Source organism: Myotis myotis, unplaced genomic scaffold, assembly GCF_014108235.1.
Source record: "Myotis myotis isolate mMyoMyo1 unplaced genomic scaffold, mMyoMyo1.p scaffold_m19_p_4, whole genome shotgun sequence".
Taxonomy (NCBI): Eukaryota; Metazoa; Chordata; class Mammalia; order Chiroptera; family Vespertilionidae; genus Myotis; species Myotis myotis.
The window spans coordinates 54,855,198-54,870,328 of record NW_023416346.1 but is presented as its reverse complement, the minus strand read 5'-3'; the positions used below and the strand labels follow the sequence as shown (position 1 = coordinate 54,870,328).

Below are 15,131 nucleotides of genomic sequence, written 5' to 3'. Positions count from 1 at the left end.
CTGAGGCCGGCAATGGCGGCGCCAATGGGAACTCAATCGCAGGAAGTACCAGGCGCTGGATCGTCGCTGCAGGGAGATTGAGCAGGCGAAGGAGCAGGTCCTGAACAGGCTCCATCAGATATAGAGGATAACACGGGGACTCCAGCAAGAGCGGAGGTTCCTCATGAAGGTGCTGGACTCCTATGGCGACAACTACCGGGCCAGCCAGTTCACCATCTTACTGGAGGACGAGGGCAGCCAGGGCACAGACGCCCCCACCCCAGGCAACACTGAGAACGAGCCTCCAGAGAAAGAGGGGCTGTCCCTGCCCAGGAGGACGCCAGTGCCCACAGAAGCCAGCAGCCCGGCCCCTGGCGAGGTGCCCAGCAGTTGGAAGAGGCGGCGAGTGCCACCAGAAGGGGGCTGGGCGGGAGTCCCGCTGACTCCGGAGCTGGCCCTCGTGCAGATAAAGGTAGAGGAAGACTTTGGCTTCAAAGCAGTCGAGGCTCTGGACTCAAGTTGGGTTTCTCGGGGGCCAGACAAGTAGCTGCCCTACCCCACCCTAGCCAGCTCCCCCTCTGACTGACCACCCAATAAATGGACCCCGTGCTCTCCTCGGCAAAAAAAAGCTTATAGAGGCATGCTTATAGGATCAAATAGTATAAATATAGATGTCACAGGACAATAAAAAGAGAACCTGGCTATGATGATCACCTGAATGCTGCCTCTGTGTCATTCCTTCTTCGCCGACTCCATCCACACCTTTGGGAACCCCTGGACCTGCTGAGGCAGGACCCCAACATTCCTCTTCTTATAAGGACTTCAGTGAGATGGGCTAAGGGTCCCACTGGAACTGCCTCAATTTAATGTAATCCCCTCTTTAAAGATCTTATCTCTATATACAGGTACATTCTAAGGTTCTGGGGATTAGGATTTTAACATACATTTTGTTGATTACCCAAATCAGCCCTTAACAACCAACATATTTCAGAAAGTAGATTCCTACAGGGTTATTTACCAAACATTCAGAAGTATTTTTAAAAGAGCTAAGCCCCTCGCCCACTGTGCGGGCCCCTCCCGGCGAAGAGCGAAGGCCTGGGTTCCAGGCGCCAGAGGAAAACTGGTGCCAGCAGCCAGGGGAAGGGGCCCCCAAGGGGCCCCAGATTTCGAGAGGGCACAGGGCGGGCTGAGGGACCCACCCGAGTGCACAAATTTTTGTGCACCGGGCCTCTAGTTAAAAAATAAAAAGCATGGTTTTTCAGAGGAATTTTTACTATAAATATTTGTACCTTGCCAGTCCTTAATATTAACACTAAAAAAAGAAAATAGGCATAGCCCTGACCGGTTTGGCTCACTGGATAGAGCGTTGGCCTGCGGACTGAAGGGTCCTAGGTTCGATTCCGGTCAAGGGCATGTGTCTTGGTTGCGGGCACATCCCTAGTGGGGGGTGTGCGGGAGGCAGCTGATCGATGTTTCTCTCCCATCGATGTTTCTAACTCTCTATCCCTCTCCTTTCCTCTCTGTAAAAAACCAATAAAATATATTTTTTTAAAAAAGAAAATAGGCATAGAAAATATTTTGAGTTATTCCTGCCAGGGTCAACCATAGGATTTTTTATAAGGTAAATGTAATTATTCAATTTTAAAAATTAAAATAACCTATAACTTGTTCTTTGCATGCTATATTTTTTAACAAGTCAATCATGAACACACAATATAACTTGGAACATTGTCATAGCTACTTATTGCTGCTCTAATTATGTACTTATTAGTTTGGGGAGGGGAGATTTATTTCTAGAAAGTAAAAATATTAAATCATTGCCCAATTCTCAGTTTAGTCTAATACTATTAACTGAGTTTTTCTGTTGGCATTGACTGATTCCTTTCCTTTTCATGTGTGATTAAATATTTTATTATTTTTGTTGTCAAGCATTTTATGAGATGTTAAATGAATTCATCAACTGAATTTTGAGTTTAAAGAGTCTTGGAATATTTCAGTATTTTAAATTCCTGGTTAGAAGTATATATTCATCTTCTTCATCTTTCATTATAATTTAATCTAGTATTTTACCTTGTAATAAAATTTTAGTAAGTCTCTTGTGAGTTTTAAGAAACCAAAAAGTAGCTGATTTGGCTCAGTGGATAGAGCATTGATCTGCCGAATGAAGGGTCCCGAGTTTGATTCCTGTCAAGGGCACATGCCCTGGTTGCAGGCTCTATCCCTAGTCAGGGGTGTGCAGGAGGCAGCCTATCAATGATTCACTCCCATCATTGATGTTTCTATCTCTCTCTCTCTCCTTCTCCCTTCCTCTCTGAAATCAATAAAAATATTTTTAAAAAAAGTAACCCAAAAAGTAGTCTAAGAATATGGAATAAAGTTAGTAAAGCAGAAGTAGTACTAGAGGCCCGGTGCACAAAAATTTGTGCCCTTGGGGGGGACAGCGGTTCCTCAGCCCAGCCTGTGCCCTCTCGCAGTCTGGGACCCCTCGGGAGATAACGACCTGCTGGCTTAGGCCTGGTCCCGGGTGGCAGAGGGCAGGCCCAATCCCTAGGTGCAGCCCCTGGTCGGGCTCAGAGCAGGGCCGATTGGGGAGTTGGGGTGCTGCCCCCTGTCATACACAGAGCAGGGCAATCAGGAGGTTGTGATTCCACCCTCAGTAACGCTCAGGGTAGGGCCGATTGGAGAGTTGGGGTACCATCCCCTGTCACACTCAAGGCAGGGTCGATGGGGAGGTTGCAGCGCCACCCCCTGTCACGCACAGAGCAGGGCCAATCAGGGGGTTGGGGCATTTCCCCCTGTCACTCACAGAGCAGGGCCCATCAGGGGGGTTGGGGCTCTGTACCCTGTCACGCACAGAGCAGGGCCAATCAGGGGGTTGGGGCGCAGCCCCCTGTCACGCACAGAGCAGGGCCCATCAGGGGGTTGGGGTGCCGCCCTCTATCACCCACAGAGCAGGGCCGATCAGGGGGTTGGGGTTCTGCCACTCTCACACTCAGGGCAGGGCCGATGGGGAGGTTATGGCTCTACCCCATCACACACAGAGCAGGGCCCGTGGGGTGGGGGTTGGGGCACCGCACCCTGTCACACACAGAGCAGGGCCGATCAGGGGGTTGGGGCGCCACACCCTGTCACACACAGAGCCGCAGGGCGATCAGGGGGTTTGGGCGCTGCCCCCTGTCACGCTGATCCCGGTGCCGGGAGGCCTCGCGGCTCCACTGATCCCGGTGCTGGGAGTCATATTACCCTTTTACTATATAGGGTAGAGGCCTGGTGCATGGGTGGGGCTGGCTGGTTTGCCCTGAAGGGTGTCCTGGATCAGGGTGGGGGTCCCCACTGTGGTGCCTGGCCAGCCTGGGTGAGGGGTTGATGGCTGTTTGCAGCTGGTCACACACCCTTCAGGGTGGGGGTCCCCACTGGGGTGCCTGGCCAGTCTGGGTGAGGAGCTGAGGGCTGTTTTCAGGCTGGGGGTGACTGAAGCTCCCAACCGATCCTTTTTTTCTTTTTTTCTTTTTTATTCTGGGCTCAGCTTTAGCTTTGAGGCTTGGCTCCAGCTCTTAGGCCGCCGCTGCTGAAAGTAGGTTTCTGGCCTTTGCTTACAATGTTGTGATCCTGCTGGCTGAAGCCTGGCAGGTTTCTAGGGTTTTGTTTAGCTTCTATGTTTGTTACATAGTTGCTTGCAGCTCAGAGGCCTTCAGCAGCAGGCGGGGAACGTTGGAGTGCTCCGTCACTGAAGCAAGCAAGCCTCATGTTAGTTTGAAGCTGCCTGGCTGCCAGCCGCCATCTTGGCTGGCAGTTAATTTGCATATTGCCCTGATTAGCCAGTGGGAAGGGTAGCGGTCGTACGTCAATTACCATGTTTCTCTTTTATTAGATAAGATATTAATCAAATTGAAACCTTACTGTTGTTGCTGCTTTCTGCCTCATCAAGGTTGTTGTGTGTGTGTTTTTTAATGCTAGGGTAATAATGAATAGCAAGGCATAAGCAGCCTACATGGAAGCAATTCAGCAGCCATGGTAAACTTTGAAACAGAGTTGCTGTCAGCTTTCCTCAGCTAGCAGAACTGACAACATGAGGGTCTTGTTCCAAAATCTATTTTTTTCTGATTATACCAAATATTTTCAGTTTCCAGGGTATATTATTCAATTAAAATCGTATTTCACAAAATTTCTTAGGACAGTGTCTAGTACATAATAGGTACTTAATAATTATTTGCTGAATGAATGAATGTCATAATGTGTGGGGGAGGTATTATATTCTGCCTTAGAAACTGTGTTAGACAAACTGTACATAAATGATAAATTAACTTGATGTTAGAGAACAATCCAGAATTGAAGCAATCTTTTATCTCAATTTAGTTCCCTCCTGTTTTCCATATGTCAGTTATATCTGAAAGAGGTGTCATATAAATAAATGGTCCTTTTGAAGGAGAGTTATATCCGAGAAAAAGACTGTCTTGTATTTGTTCAGGCTACTTTTTGTTCAGCAAAGATGAACAAAATATTGTTTTAATCTTAAATTCCACCAATAGTGAGTGGTGGTCCCATCTCTAAAGGTTATTAATCTCACGAATTTGTTTTACCTTGAACTTGTCACTGAATATAAAAGGAATATATGTTTATTTATGAACATTTAGAAAATACAGAAAAAGTATAAAGAAAATAATTAACAAATCTCCATAAAGCCATTAGCAAAGAAAACAATATTACTTTTTAATACTTTAGAGTAAAAGTTTATTTTGAAAGTGAATTTTGTTCTTTCCTCACTTTAATAAATATCTTTTAGATATTCAATCTGCATTTTGTAGGTGGTTGTTAGATTTTTAAAGTTAACTATTTCTCTTTAATCTGCCTTTTTTGTAGAAAATGGCTTGATTTGGTTAATTTATAGGTCAATTGTGTTTATTTTATTGTGTCTTTAACAGGTAGAGAAAGTGCAAGCACTGGTATTAAATGGAAAGCCAGAAAAACTCTAACTCATATATGGGAAAGTCAACTGTGGAGAGAGAAAAAGTTTGGCTTAAGAGAGCACCTATGTTACAGATTTGTTTATCCTGAAAGTATTCCACGGAAATTTAATTTCGAACACAAAAATTTTCTTATTCAGCAGTATAATTGTCAGCCTGCAAAATACAAAGCACCAGAAGGAAGGCCCCCACAACTTAGTGATTTTAAGAGTGCCCAAAGTCTTGGACATTTTGAAGTAACCATCCTTGGTAAGTCAACTGTTTTTCCCTTTGGATATATTCATTTAACATATTTTAAATATAGATGATAGTATTTTGCTTCAAAAAAAAATTAAGTGCCCTCACAAAAAAAATTAAGCCCAAAGAGTGCTCTTGTTTGGTTCAAACCAAAGTAGTAGAGCACTACTTCTAGAATACATTAAGCTCTAACTGTGGGCTCTTAAACATTGGCAAGTCCTTGGAAAGTATTTGGGGGAAAAAGATTGGGAACCTAGGGAACTTTCCTCATCCCAGACTGACTACTTCTAAAACTGATTCTGTTCTCTGTTAGGCACCACTTTCTTACCCATATTCTCTGTCTCTTACTCAGAGCATCTGAACCATCGAAAGGTAAAATGTAGGTTAAAGAGAAAAGGGTACTAATCAATAGATGCTCCTATAAACAGGAGTCTGTTTAGCCCTGAAGAAAATAAAATTCTCAAGTGACACAGGTTGAACAGAAAGAAACTACTGAATAAACATCCCCTGTCTGATAAGGGAAATAAGCTAATTTCCTCAGGTTGTTTAAAATAGAGAAGTAGCTACAGAATTTATAAAATTGTAAAGGAACCAATATATTTTTGTATATTTATTTTTAAGTTTGTTTTTAATGAGTGAAAATATACACAAAAATATTTCTATTATAAAATTTTAGCCAACATGAGCTAATCTCAGTCAAGGAAAACATTTTATTTCTATTTGTGTTTTAAAGAAAGATCTTGTTACCTTAAAATGAAAGAATAAGGAAAAATCATTGGCAAATGAATTTAATGCCTGAAAGAAACTGCAGTTCATAGATGTTTATATCTGGACTACTGGAATGAATTACCTTGACCTTTACCAAGATTCCTTTTTTCTCCTTTACTCTCTCCCGCTCCCACTTCCCCTACCTTCTTACACATAAATATGTACATACATGTGTATAATCTATGAAAAGTGTGAATTTCTATTCACTCTGTTAGGGAGTCTTACATATAAATTTCAGATTCTTTTTTTCACTAGACTGCATTACTTCGTCTTTTGGGGTCAAGTTTATCCATCTTAGTTTTATATCTAGGAAACAAATATTACAGCAACAATTTCCCTTATATCACAAAAAAGTAACCATGGAAATAATGAGTTCATCTGGAAACACATAATTTGAATATTTTTCTTCTTTTTAACAAGGTACTGGTTCATTAAACATCTCCGCTGTCTTACTAGTAATTGTAAACCTTTGAGGCTTTTGCTATGCACCACATAAAAGCAAGAATCAAATGTGAAGAAGGCAAATTTATCATTCTGCCAACCACTTTTAATTCATATTATAACTATACTGTTTTATATCTTGCCTGTTTTCAATGACTTAAAGTGGTTAACAGAGATAAAAGACAGTGAAAAATAAGCCATGTATGGATGAAACAAAACAGAATATTTAAAAGAAAACAAAAAATAGGTGTTTCTAGGTACTTGGAAATAACCAAAATTCTATCATTTGATATCAATTTTATGTCTGCTTTCTTGCAAGAAGGGAAAAGGGATTTTTTCCTGATGAGATATTTTACTAGAGTTAAAAGAAATTTGGATATCTTCTAGTCCTACTTTCTGGCTAGGTTGAAGTCAGGCCATAAAAATTATGTTTCCTTAGTTTTCTATTACAGAGAAAACAAACATATGTAGGAACCCTATTTATTTCTCTAACAAAACTCTGAATTCTAGTTTTAACCAAAGAACTCACAAATCCTATATAATAAAAGGATAATATGCTAATTGACCCTAAAGGCGGAACAAATGGGAAGGACAGGTGGCTATGACATGCACTGACCACCAGGGGGCAGATGCTCAATGCAGGAGCTGTCCCCTGGTAGTCAGTGTGCTCCCACAGGGGATCTCTACTCAGTCACAAGCCGGCTGACAGGCTGATGGCTGCAAGCGCAGCAACAGTGGCGGGAGCCTCTCCAGCCTCCTTGGCAGCACTAAGGATGTCCGACTGCAGCTCCCAGGCTGCCAGAGGGATGTCTGTCTGCCAGCTGAGGCCTGATCCCCCAGGGAGGGGGCCTAAACTGGCAGGTGGACATCCTTGAGGGGTCCTGGACTGCGAGAGGATGCAGGCCAGGCTGAGGGGACCCCCCCCCCAAGTGCACAAATTTTTGTGCACCGGCCTCTATTATTATTAATAGTATAGAATCTAAATCACTTTAATTTACAGTTTAGGAATTAACTGAAAGTAGTATCAATGACATGCTGATAATAAAACTATCTTCCTGAAAATATCAGGATTTCCAACTTCAGATATTTCTCAATTTCAAAGCATATTTTCTTTCACATTTGCAAGTTGGACTGCATTTTATGGTCAATGGAAGCATTGAATGCAGTGTTTACTTTTTATTTAAAATACCTATTAGCCCCAGGTGGTTTGGCTCAGTGGACAGAGCATCAGCCTGTGGACTGAAGGGTCCCAGGTTCGATTCTGGTCAAGGGCCCATGCCCTGGTTGCAGGCTCGATCCCCAGTAGGGAGTGTGCAGAAGGCAGCCAATCAATGATTTCCTCTCATCATTGATGTTTCTATCTCTCTCTCCCTCTCCCTTCCTCTCTGAAATCAATAAAAATATATTTAAGAAAATAAATAAGTAAAATAAAATACTTATTAAATTGATGAGAGTTATATCTGAGAGTTAAATTTAATCTTAGCATCAAGGAAATAAGACACCCGAATGTGCACATTTACAAGGGTTTTGCAGCATTGCTAAGTTTCATGAGGTAGCTATACTTGTTGTAATACTGAGTTGGAATCCTCAGTAAATTCTAGATATCATGGCTATTTTAGTTTATGAAAACCAAATTTTAGTAATTCCTTACAAATCTTTAGCCCTTAGTCGTATGTTACCTTAAAGCTATGGAATTTTGTGTCATTTGCCCATAAAAAGCAAATAATGGATTTGAATTTCTAGATTAGTTTACAACTCAACAGGAAGGACTTTGTTTACACATCATTGGATCATACTAAGTAGTTAAGAATCTCTGTAAGGATGAATAGGAGAGATATTAAGGTCATAGAATCTATAGGACCCTGTGACAAATATCATGGAAGAATGAAAGGGAGGAGTTACGGATAGCTCCCAGGTTTCTGGTTTGGGTAACTAGATAGAATTCATATAGTTTTGTTCTGTGTGTTTACCCTTGCTTCAGCCACAATGGGCTCCTTACTCTGGCCTATACTTTTGGCTACTCCATTCCCTGCCTGAAATACCCTCCTGTTTACTTAAAAGCTATTCATCCTTTAATACCCAGCTCAGACCCTTGCCTCTAGGAAGTCTTTTGTCCACCCTAACTGACATTGACCCACGTAAAAAGATGACAGTAGTAGGTCAGGATTCAGTTTGGTTGGTCCCCTATAGCCTCTTTTCTACTGCAGCCTCTTATAGCCCTAAGAGTAAGTTATTGACACATATATTTGAGGACAGATTGGACCTAGTTATTATGGTGCATACCATACCATACCATACCATACCATACCATACCATACCATACCATACCATACCAGTATATCCTTAAGTCCAAATGGCAATGAGAGAACCAATAGTTTTCTCATGAATGATGAAGAAAGCACTATACAAGTTTTCATTTATGTGACGAGGCTGTTCTCTGCGTATTAAGATTTTAACCTTCAACCTTTCATCAGTAGAGAAAATTTTTTGAAAATTTTTTTCCAGCAGTGGTGAAAGACTGCACTGAACTGTCTCCTCTTTCAACCAATAACATGTATTCATAAATGTTTGCACAGCTAAGAGTTTAGGCCACAGTTTTCAAACTGTCTTTTTTTTATCCTCACCTGAGGATAGAGTGGAAAGGAGGGAGGGAGAGAGGGAGGGAGGGAGAAGGAAATGAGGGAGGGAGGGAGAAGGAAATGAGGGAGGGAGGGAGAAGGAAATGAGGGAGGGAGGGAGGAAGGGAGGAGAGAGGAGGGAGGGAGGGAGGGAGGGAGAGAGAGAGAGAGAGAGAGAGAGAGAGAGAGAGAGATCATCAATGTGAGAGACACATCGCACATCAATTGGCTGCCTCACACACATGCCCAGACCCGGGCTGGGAAATGAACCTGCAACCCAAGCACATGCCCTTGACTGGGAATCAAACCCTCAACCCTTCAGTGTGTGGACCAATGCCCCAACCACTGAGCACACCAGCCAGGGCTCAAACTGTCTTTTATAGGTGTGAAGCTATTTGGCATATATTAGGATCAAATCAGCAACTTGGCCTCATTAGCACCATATACTAACCCACTAAACTTTAATAAAGTGTAATTTTTCTTTAAAGGTCTGAACCATGAGAGAGCAATTGATGTTGCATTTCTACCCCTGTACTGTCCAGAAGATATCCGAACATCTCAAATAGACACATTATTAGCCTGTATGAATTACAGCTGTGTGTATCCACAGGCAGTAACTGATTCTGAGAGGATGCCAGGTCCAAGAGCCCTTGCAGGTATGACCGTCTCAGTGTTTTCTTTTCATTCAGAAAATAAAATTAGTATTGTAAATAGTCATGTTTTGTGGAATTGTGCACCTGAAACCTGTCTAGTTTTGTTAACCAGTGTCACCCCAATATATTCAATAAAAAGGAAAAAAAATATTGTAAACAGTCCTAACCTTAAGATGTTTTTATATAAACCAGAGGTGGGGACCGTCTGGTCTGCCAGGTGTATCATTTGGTCTGGCCCTGCCAAGGAAACCACAGGTGGGACAAGAAATTCAATAAATCTAGGAGCTTTTTTCATAGCAACATAATTTTTAAGTTAATCATTTTGTTTGGCCCATAAATGATGTTATAAATATCCAAGTAGCCCTTGGAAGAAAAAAAGGTTTAAGGTTCCCCACCCCTGCTATAAATAGTTTTAGCCTTAACATTTAATACAGTTTGAAGAATTATTTTATAAATGTACCCCAAGACTTATAAGTGAAAATATATATTTTATTTTTTTAATATATTTTATTGATTTTTTACATAGAGAAAGGGAGAGGGGTAGAGAGTTAGAAACATCGATGAGAGAGAAACATCGATCAGCTGCCTCCTGCACACTCCCTACTGGGGATATGCCTGCAACCAAGGTACATGCCCTTGACCGGAATCAAACCTGGGACCCTTGAGTCTGCAGGCCGATGCTCTCTCCACTGAGCCAAACCGGCTAGGGCGAAAATATATATTTTAAACAAAATAGAATGGATTAATGGTTTTTATTCCAGGCAAGCATTAACCATGTTCTCTTATAGCCTGGCTGGTGTTGCTCAGTGGTTGAGAGTCCACCTATAAACCAAGAGGTCCCTGGTTTGATTCCTGGTCAGGGCACATGCCTAGGTTTCAGGTTCGATCCCCAGTAGGGGGTGTGCAGGAACACCTGGTCGATTTTTCCATCTCTCCATCCCTCTTCCTCTCTCTCTAAAAAAAATTTTTTTAACTCAAGAGTTTTCTCTTATAATACAACTAGAGGCCTGGTGCACTAAATTTTTGCACTGAGGGAGGGGATGTCCCTCAGCCCAGCCTACACTCTCTCCAATCGGGGACCCCTCGGGGATGTCCAACTGCCGGTTTAGGCCCGATCCCTGTGGAATCGGGCCTAAACTGGCAGTCAGACATCCCTCTCACAATCCGGGACTGCTGGCTCCCAACTGCTCACCTGCCTGCCTGCCTGATTGCCCCTAACCACTTATGCCTGCCAGCCTGATTACCCCCTAACCACTCCCCTGCCAGCCTGATCAACGCCTAACTGCTCCCCTGACGGCCCAGTCGCCCCCAACTGCCCTCCCCTGCTGGCCCGGTCGCCCCCAACTTCCCTTCCCTGCCGGCCCAGTCGCCCCCAACTTCCCTCCCCTGCAGGCCAGGTTGCCCCTAACTGCCCTCTCCTGCCAGCCTGGTCCCCCCCAATTGCCCTCCCTCCCCTGCCTGCCCTGCCGCCCCTATCTGCCCTCCCCTGCTGGCCTGGTTGCCCCTAACTGCCCTCCCCTCCTGACTGGCCTGATTTCCCACAACTGCCCTCCCCTGCCAGCCATGTTGTGGCTGTGGGCGCTGCCATCGTTGAGGGTGGGGCAGTCAATTCGCATATTTCCTCCTTATTGGCTGTGTGCGCCACCATCTTTGCATTGGTGTGAGGGTTAATTAGCATATTCCCTCTTTATTAGATAGGATTCTGAATATAAGTATTGGACCTAAGTGGTATGCACATGGGAGCAGTGCAAATTTCTAATCTTCTCTCCTTTTAACTCAGATGCGACAATTTATCCCAGTGATGGTAAACCTTTTGACCTCGGCGTGTCAGCATTTTGAAAAACCCTAACTTAACTCTGGTGCCGTGTCACATATAGAAATTTTTTGATATTTACAACCATAGTAAAACAAAGATTTATATTTTTGATATTTATTTTATATATTTAAATGCCATTTAACAAAGAAAAATCAACCAAAAAAATGAGTTCACGTGTCACCTCTGACACACGTGTCATAGGTTCACCATCACTGATTTATTCTTTCACCTTATAATTGCCTGAAATTTTAATACCTCCATAGCATAGCATAGTACAATTGTTTTCTCTTATAAATGTTTAGTTATTCAAGTGCTATGCAATAAACTCCTTGAGGAGTGCTAGGAGTATATGTAATCCCAGTAGTGAAACCCTTCAACCAACTGTTTAGGCTACTACATAATGCCAAACTTATTTCTATATACCAAAATTATTTATATATACCTATAAAATTATGTGTCCATGATTACCTTATTCACTTTTTTTGTTATTTCTATTTCCTAAGCATGTGGTAAAGTTTTTAGAAGGTTTCATTGAGCTTATAAGGATATTACATTTAAGTTATATTTTAAGAAAGCCTTTATTATCTATGGTCTTTCTATGCTGATGAAACTCTTGAGTGAATGTTGTTTTTAAACAAGTCTTAAGAGCTGTGCCTGATGAATTAGTAGCTTTTGGTATTAACGCTTACTGTAAACTGAACATGAATAGCTAATTTTATGTGATGAGGGGTTTTTATTTTCCCACAGTCTATTTTAGAAATGATTATTAGTCGACTTGCAGTACTACTTCTTACATTGCAGCTCCTTAAACTTCCAAAAATTCCAGATTCCTTAGTTAGTGCCCTAATAGGCACTTTAAATATTTGTACACTTATTTTCTTACTTCATACAATATCCATTTCTGTCACTTTTTTTCTGCTATATGTATATGTTATTATTGAAGAATATCAAGGCAAAATTCTCAGCTACCTACTAGTTTCTAGTGCCAATATTCTTCCAACAGTCACTAACATCGTCACATGAAAATATCTGGTTAATATTTGGGAGATGAAGGGCAAAAATCACTAGAAAAGAAAAGGGATAGGGTAATCAAAAGTGAGGTGATTTATTTTCTTTTTCATCACATAAGATTATTAATAATGTGCCCTGGCCAGGTGACTCAGTTGGTTGGAACATCATCCCACACACTGAAAGGTTTGGGGTTCAATTCCTGGTCAGAGCATATACCTAGGTTGCAGGTTTGATCCCCATTTGGGGTGCATGCGAGAGGCAACCAATTGATGTTTCGCTCTCCCTTCCTTCCTCTCTCAAATCAATAAAAACATATCCTCAGGTGAGGATTAATATAAAATCCTATTGACAATGTGTCACTTTAGCTTTGTGCCATGCACTGTGCCTGAACATTTTTATAAGTTATGACTAACTCTAATAATAAGAACCTTGCAATGTGAATATTATTTTCCTATATTTAAAGATGATTACACTGAAAATCAGATTTACTAGCATGGGTAACAGCTGGGACTTGAACTCAGATCTGTCTGATTTAAAACTTTTTCATTCCTCCAATAATTCCAAAGTGAAAGGTCAACCTGAAAGGTCAAAATAAGTACAGAATAATGTAATGCAGTGCCTTATAGTATAGCATTGGTGTCATCTTTTTAAACATTTTTTATGAACTAGTTTCTTTTTATTGCCTTGAAAATATGTAGATTTGTATTGCTCCACTATAAAAATTAAAAAATAAATATAACTAAATATGGCTTTGAAGTACCAGCCCATATCTTGACATTACTGGCAGCATCTGTTTGATGTATTCACTGTTATCTGTGGAAGTTATTACAGCATACCTTTGATGAATGTGTGTGATGAATTAGAGTGAAGAGGAAGAAGATGAAGCACAGGGTTAATATTATAAGAAAAAATAACAGTTTATGTGATATTAAATAAAAGTAAATAATTATTTTACAATACTTACCATCTGCTTTTTATTTTTAGGTGATATTATAAAAGCAGTAACTAAACTGGATAGAGTGCATGTCATCTGTATCTTGGATATCTGTAATTTGGGTAACAACAAAGTAGAAGTCTGTTTACATAAAATTTATAGACCAGATAATAGATAATGCTCCTTAAAATTAGCAAATGGAATTATTACAGATTGTTAAATAGGGCAATGCATTAATTATATTCTATCATTTTGTTGGTAATTTTGATAACTGTTTTTCTGCAAGAATATTACATAAGCTCCCAAGTTATTAAGTAGTTTAATGTTAGTCTTGTATTTGGAGTTAACAGACTTCATTTTAAGTTCATTACTGAACCAGTCATTAGAAAAATTTTTGTGTATCAAGAAAATTTACCTTACTTCGATATGACTATTATCTTGACTTTTAATAATTTATGTTCACTGTCTTATTTGTGAAGTGTACATTTGTTCTAAAGCCTCAGCATAGGGCATCTTGACTTCAGAAGAGTAACTACATAGACATTTGACATCCTGCAACTTTTATTCACCTATATTGGCAAGTTTTGAGTTGCTAATTTGAAGATTAAATGCTTCTAAAATGGTCAATCTGCATTTCTTACAACTAAGGTAGTTTCTGTCATTTTCAAAAGCACACAACAATTGTTATGGTCTCCTTGCCCCATTCTTTAGTTTAGTCAGCTGTGCAATGTGAATGAATTAAATTGTCTTAAGGGTTTCCACTCCCTATTGTGACTTCATATCATTTGAATTTCTAAATGTTTTCACCAGTCTGTTATTTTAAAACCAGAGGCTACTGTGTATCTAAATTTTTGCTGTATTCAGTTGTAATTTGGGTACATGTAATGTGAGCTTAAATAGTGAAATTTTTATCTCATATTAACATTTTAGGTGCTCATATTCAAACTATAAAAATGGTAACTAAGGAAATTGATTTTATTCTGGTTGTCTATTATACTTCATTTTAAATGTAAATGGCCTTCCACATTTGCACGGCCCTATGGTTGACATCTATGTGTATCTATGACCAACACATGAGTTAAAAATTATTCTGTATCAAGATGAATTTGATAATAGTTAAGCTATTAATTTTTGGGGTTTCCTTCTAGCCTTATTGGTCTGTGACTTCATATGCTATACATTTAAAATGTATTTGGCAGCTTATGAACCTAAAGACAGATGCTGCAGTTTGTCCATAAATGTGTTCGGTCTTTTGTTTTTATAATTGTGTTTAAATGTTAATTAGAATTGTGAATCCTCCTCATGGTAAAATTCTGAGTTTGTTATTAAAGAATTTAAAAAGCAATAACTTTTTTGGTCACCTGTCTTATTTTGAATGGATTTAATTTCTTTCTTTCATATATATTTTTGGCCATGAGAGACTTATATGTACTTACTGAATAAGCCAAAATGATTCTTACATATGGGTTGAAGATTGTTATTTTATCAAACAAAAGCTGGGTTTTTGTTTTTAGTTATAATAAACTTTATAAGGCAAATCAATTTTAGTGTCACATAAATGTTGGGGAAGGGGAAAATAATACTTCAGAAATTATTGACTAAAACCTCAGGCTAAGATTTCAAAACCACACATTTTTAACAGGTATAATTTCTGTTGTCATATTGAATGAGATATATGAACTTTTTTAAATTTAGAATTTTTAAAGGCAA

General features: G+C 40.3%; 1 protein-coding gene and 1 long non-coding RNA gene across 2 annotated transcripts in view; one reads left to right on the top strand and one right to left on the bottom strand.

Moving 5' to 3' along the window:
* LOC118653807 overlaps nucleotides 1–13,523 on the bottom strand; it is a 39,890-nt gene extending 26,367 nt beyond the window's left edge. The window contains exon 1 of the long non-coding RNA XR_004966889.1: nucleotides 13,452–13,523. This is a non-coding gene — a long non-coding RNA (uncharacterized LOC118653807). The remainder of the gene's footprint in view (nucleotides 1–13,451) is intronic.
* Nucleotides 1–14,769, top strand: part of RADX (RPA1 related single stranded DNA binding protein, X-linked) — a 54,044-nt gene extending 39,275 nt beyond the window's left edge. The window contains exons 12-14 of the mRNA XM_036304586.1: nucleotides 4,902–5,192; nucleotides 9,496–9,663; nucleotides 13,472–14,769. Of these exons, the coding sequence (XP_036160479.1) occupies nucleotides 4,902–5,192; nucleotides 9,496–9,663; nucleotides 13,472–13,599 (587 nt within the window). The 3' untranslated portion in view covers nucleotides 13,600–14,769. The remainder of the gene's footprint in view (nucleotides 1–4,901; nucleotides 5,193–9,495; nucleotides 9,664–13,471) is intronic.
* Nucleotides 14,770–15,131: the final 362 nt, after the last annotated feature.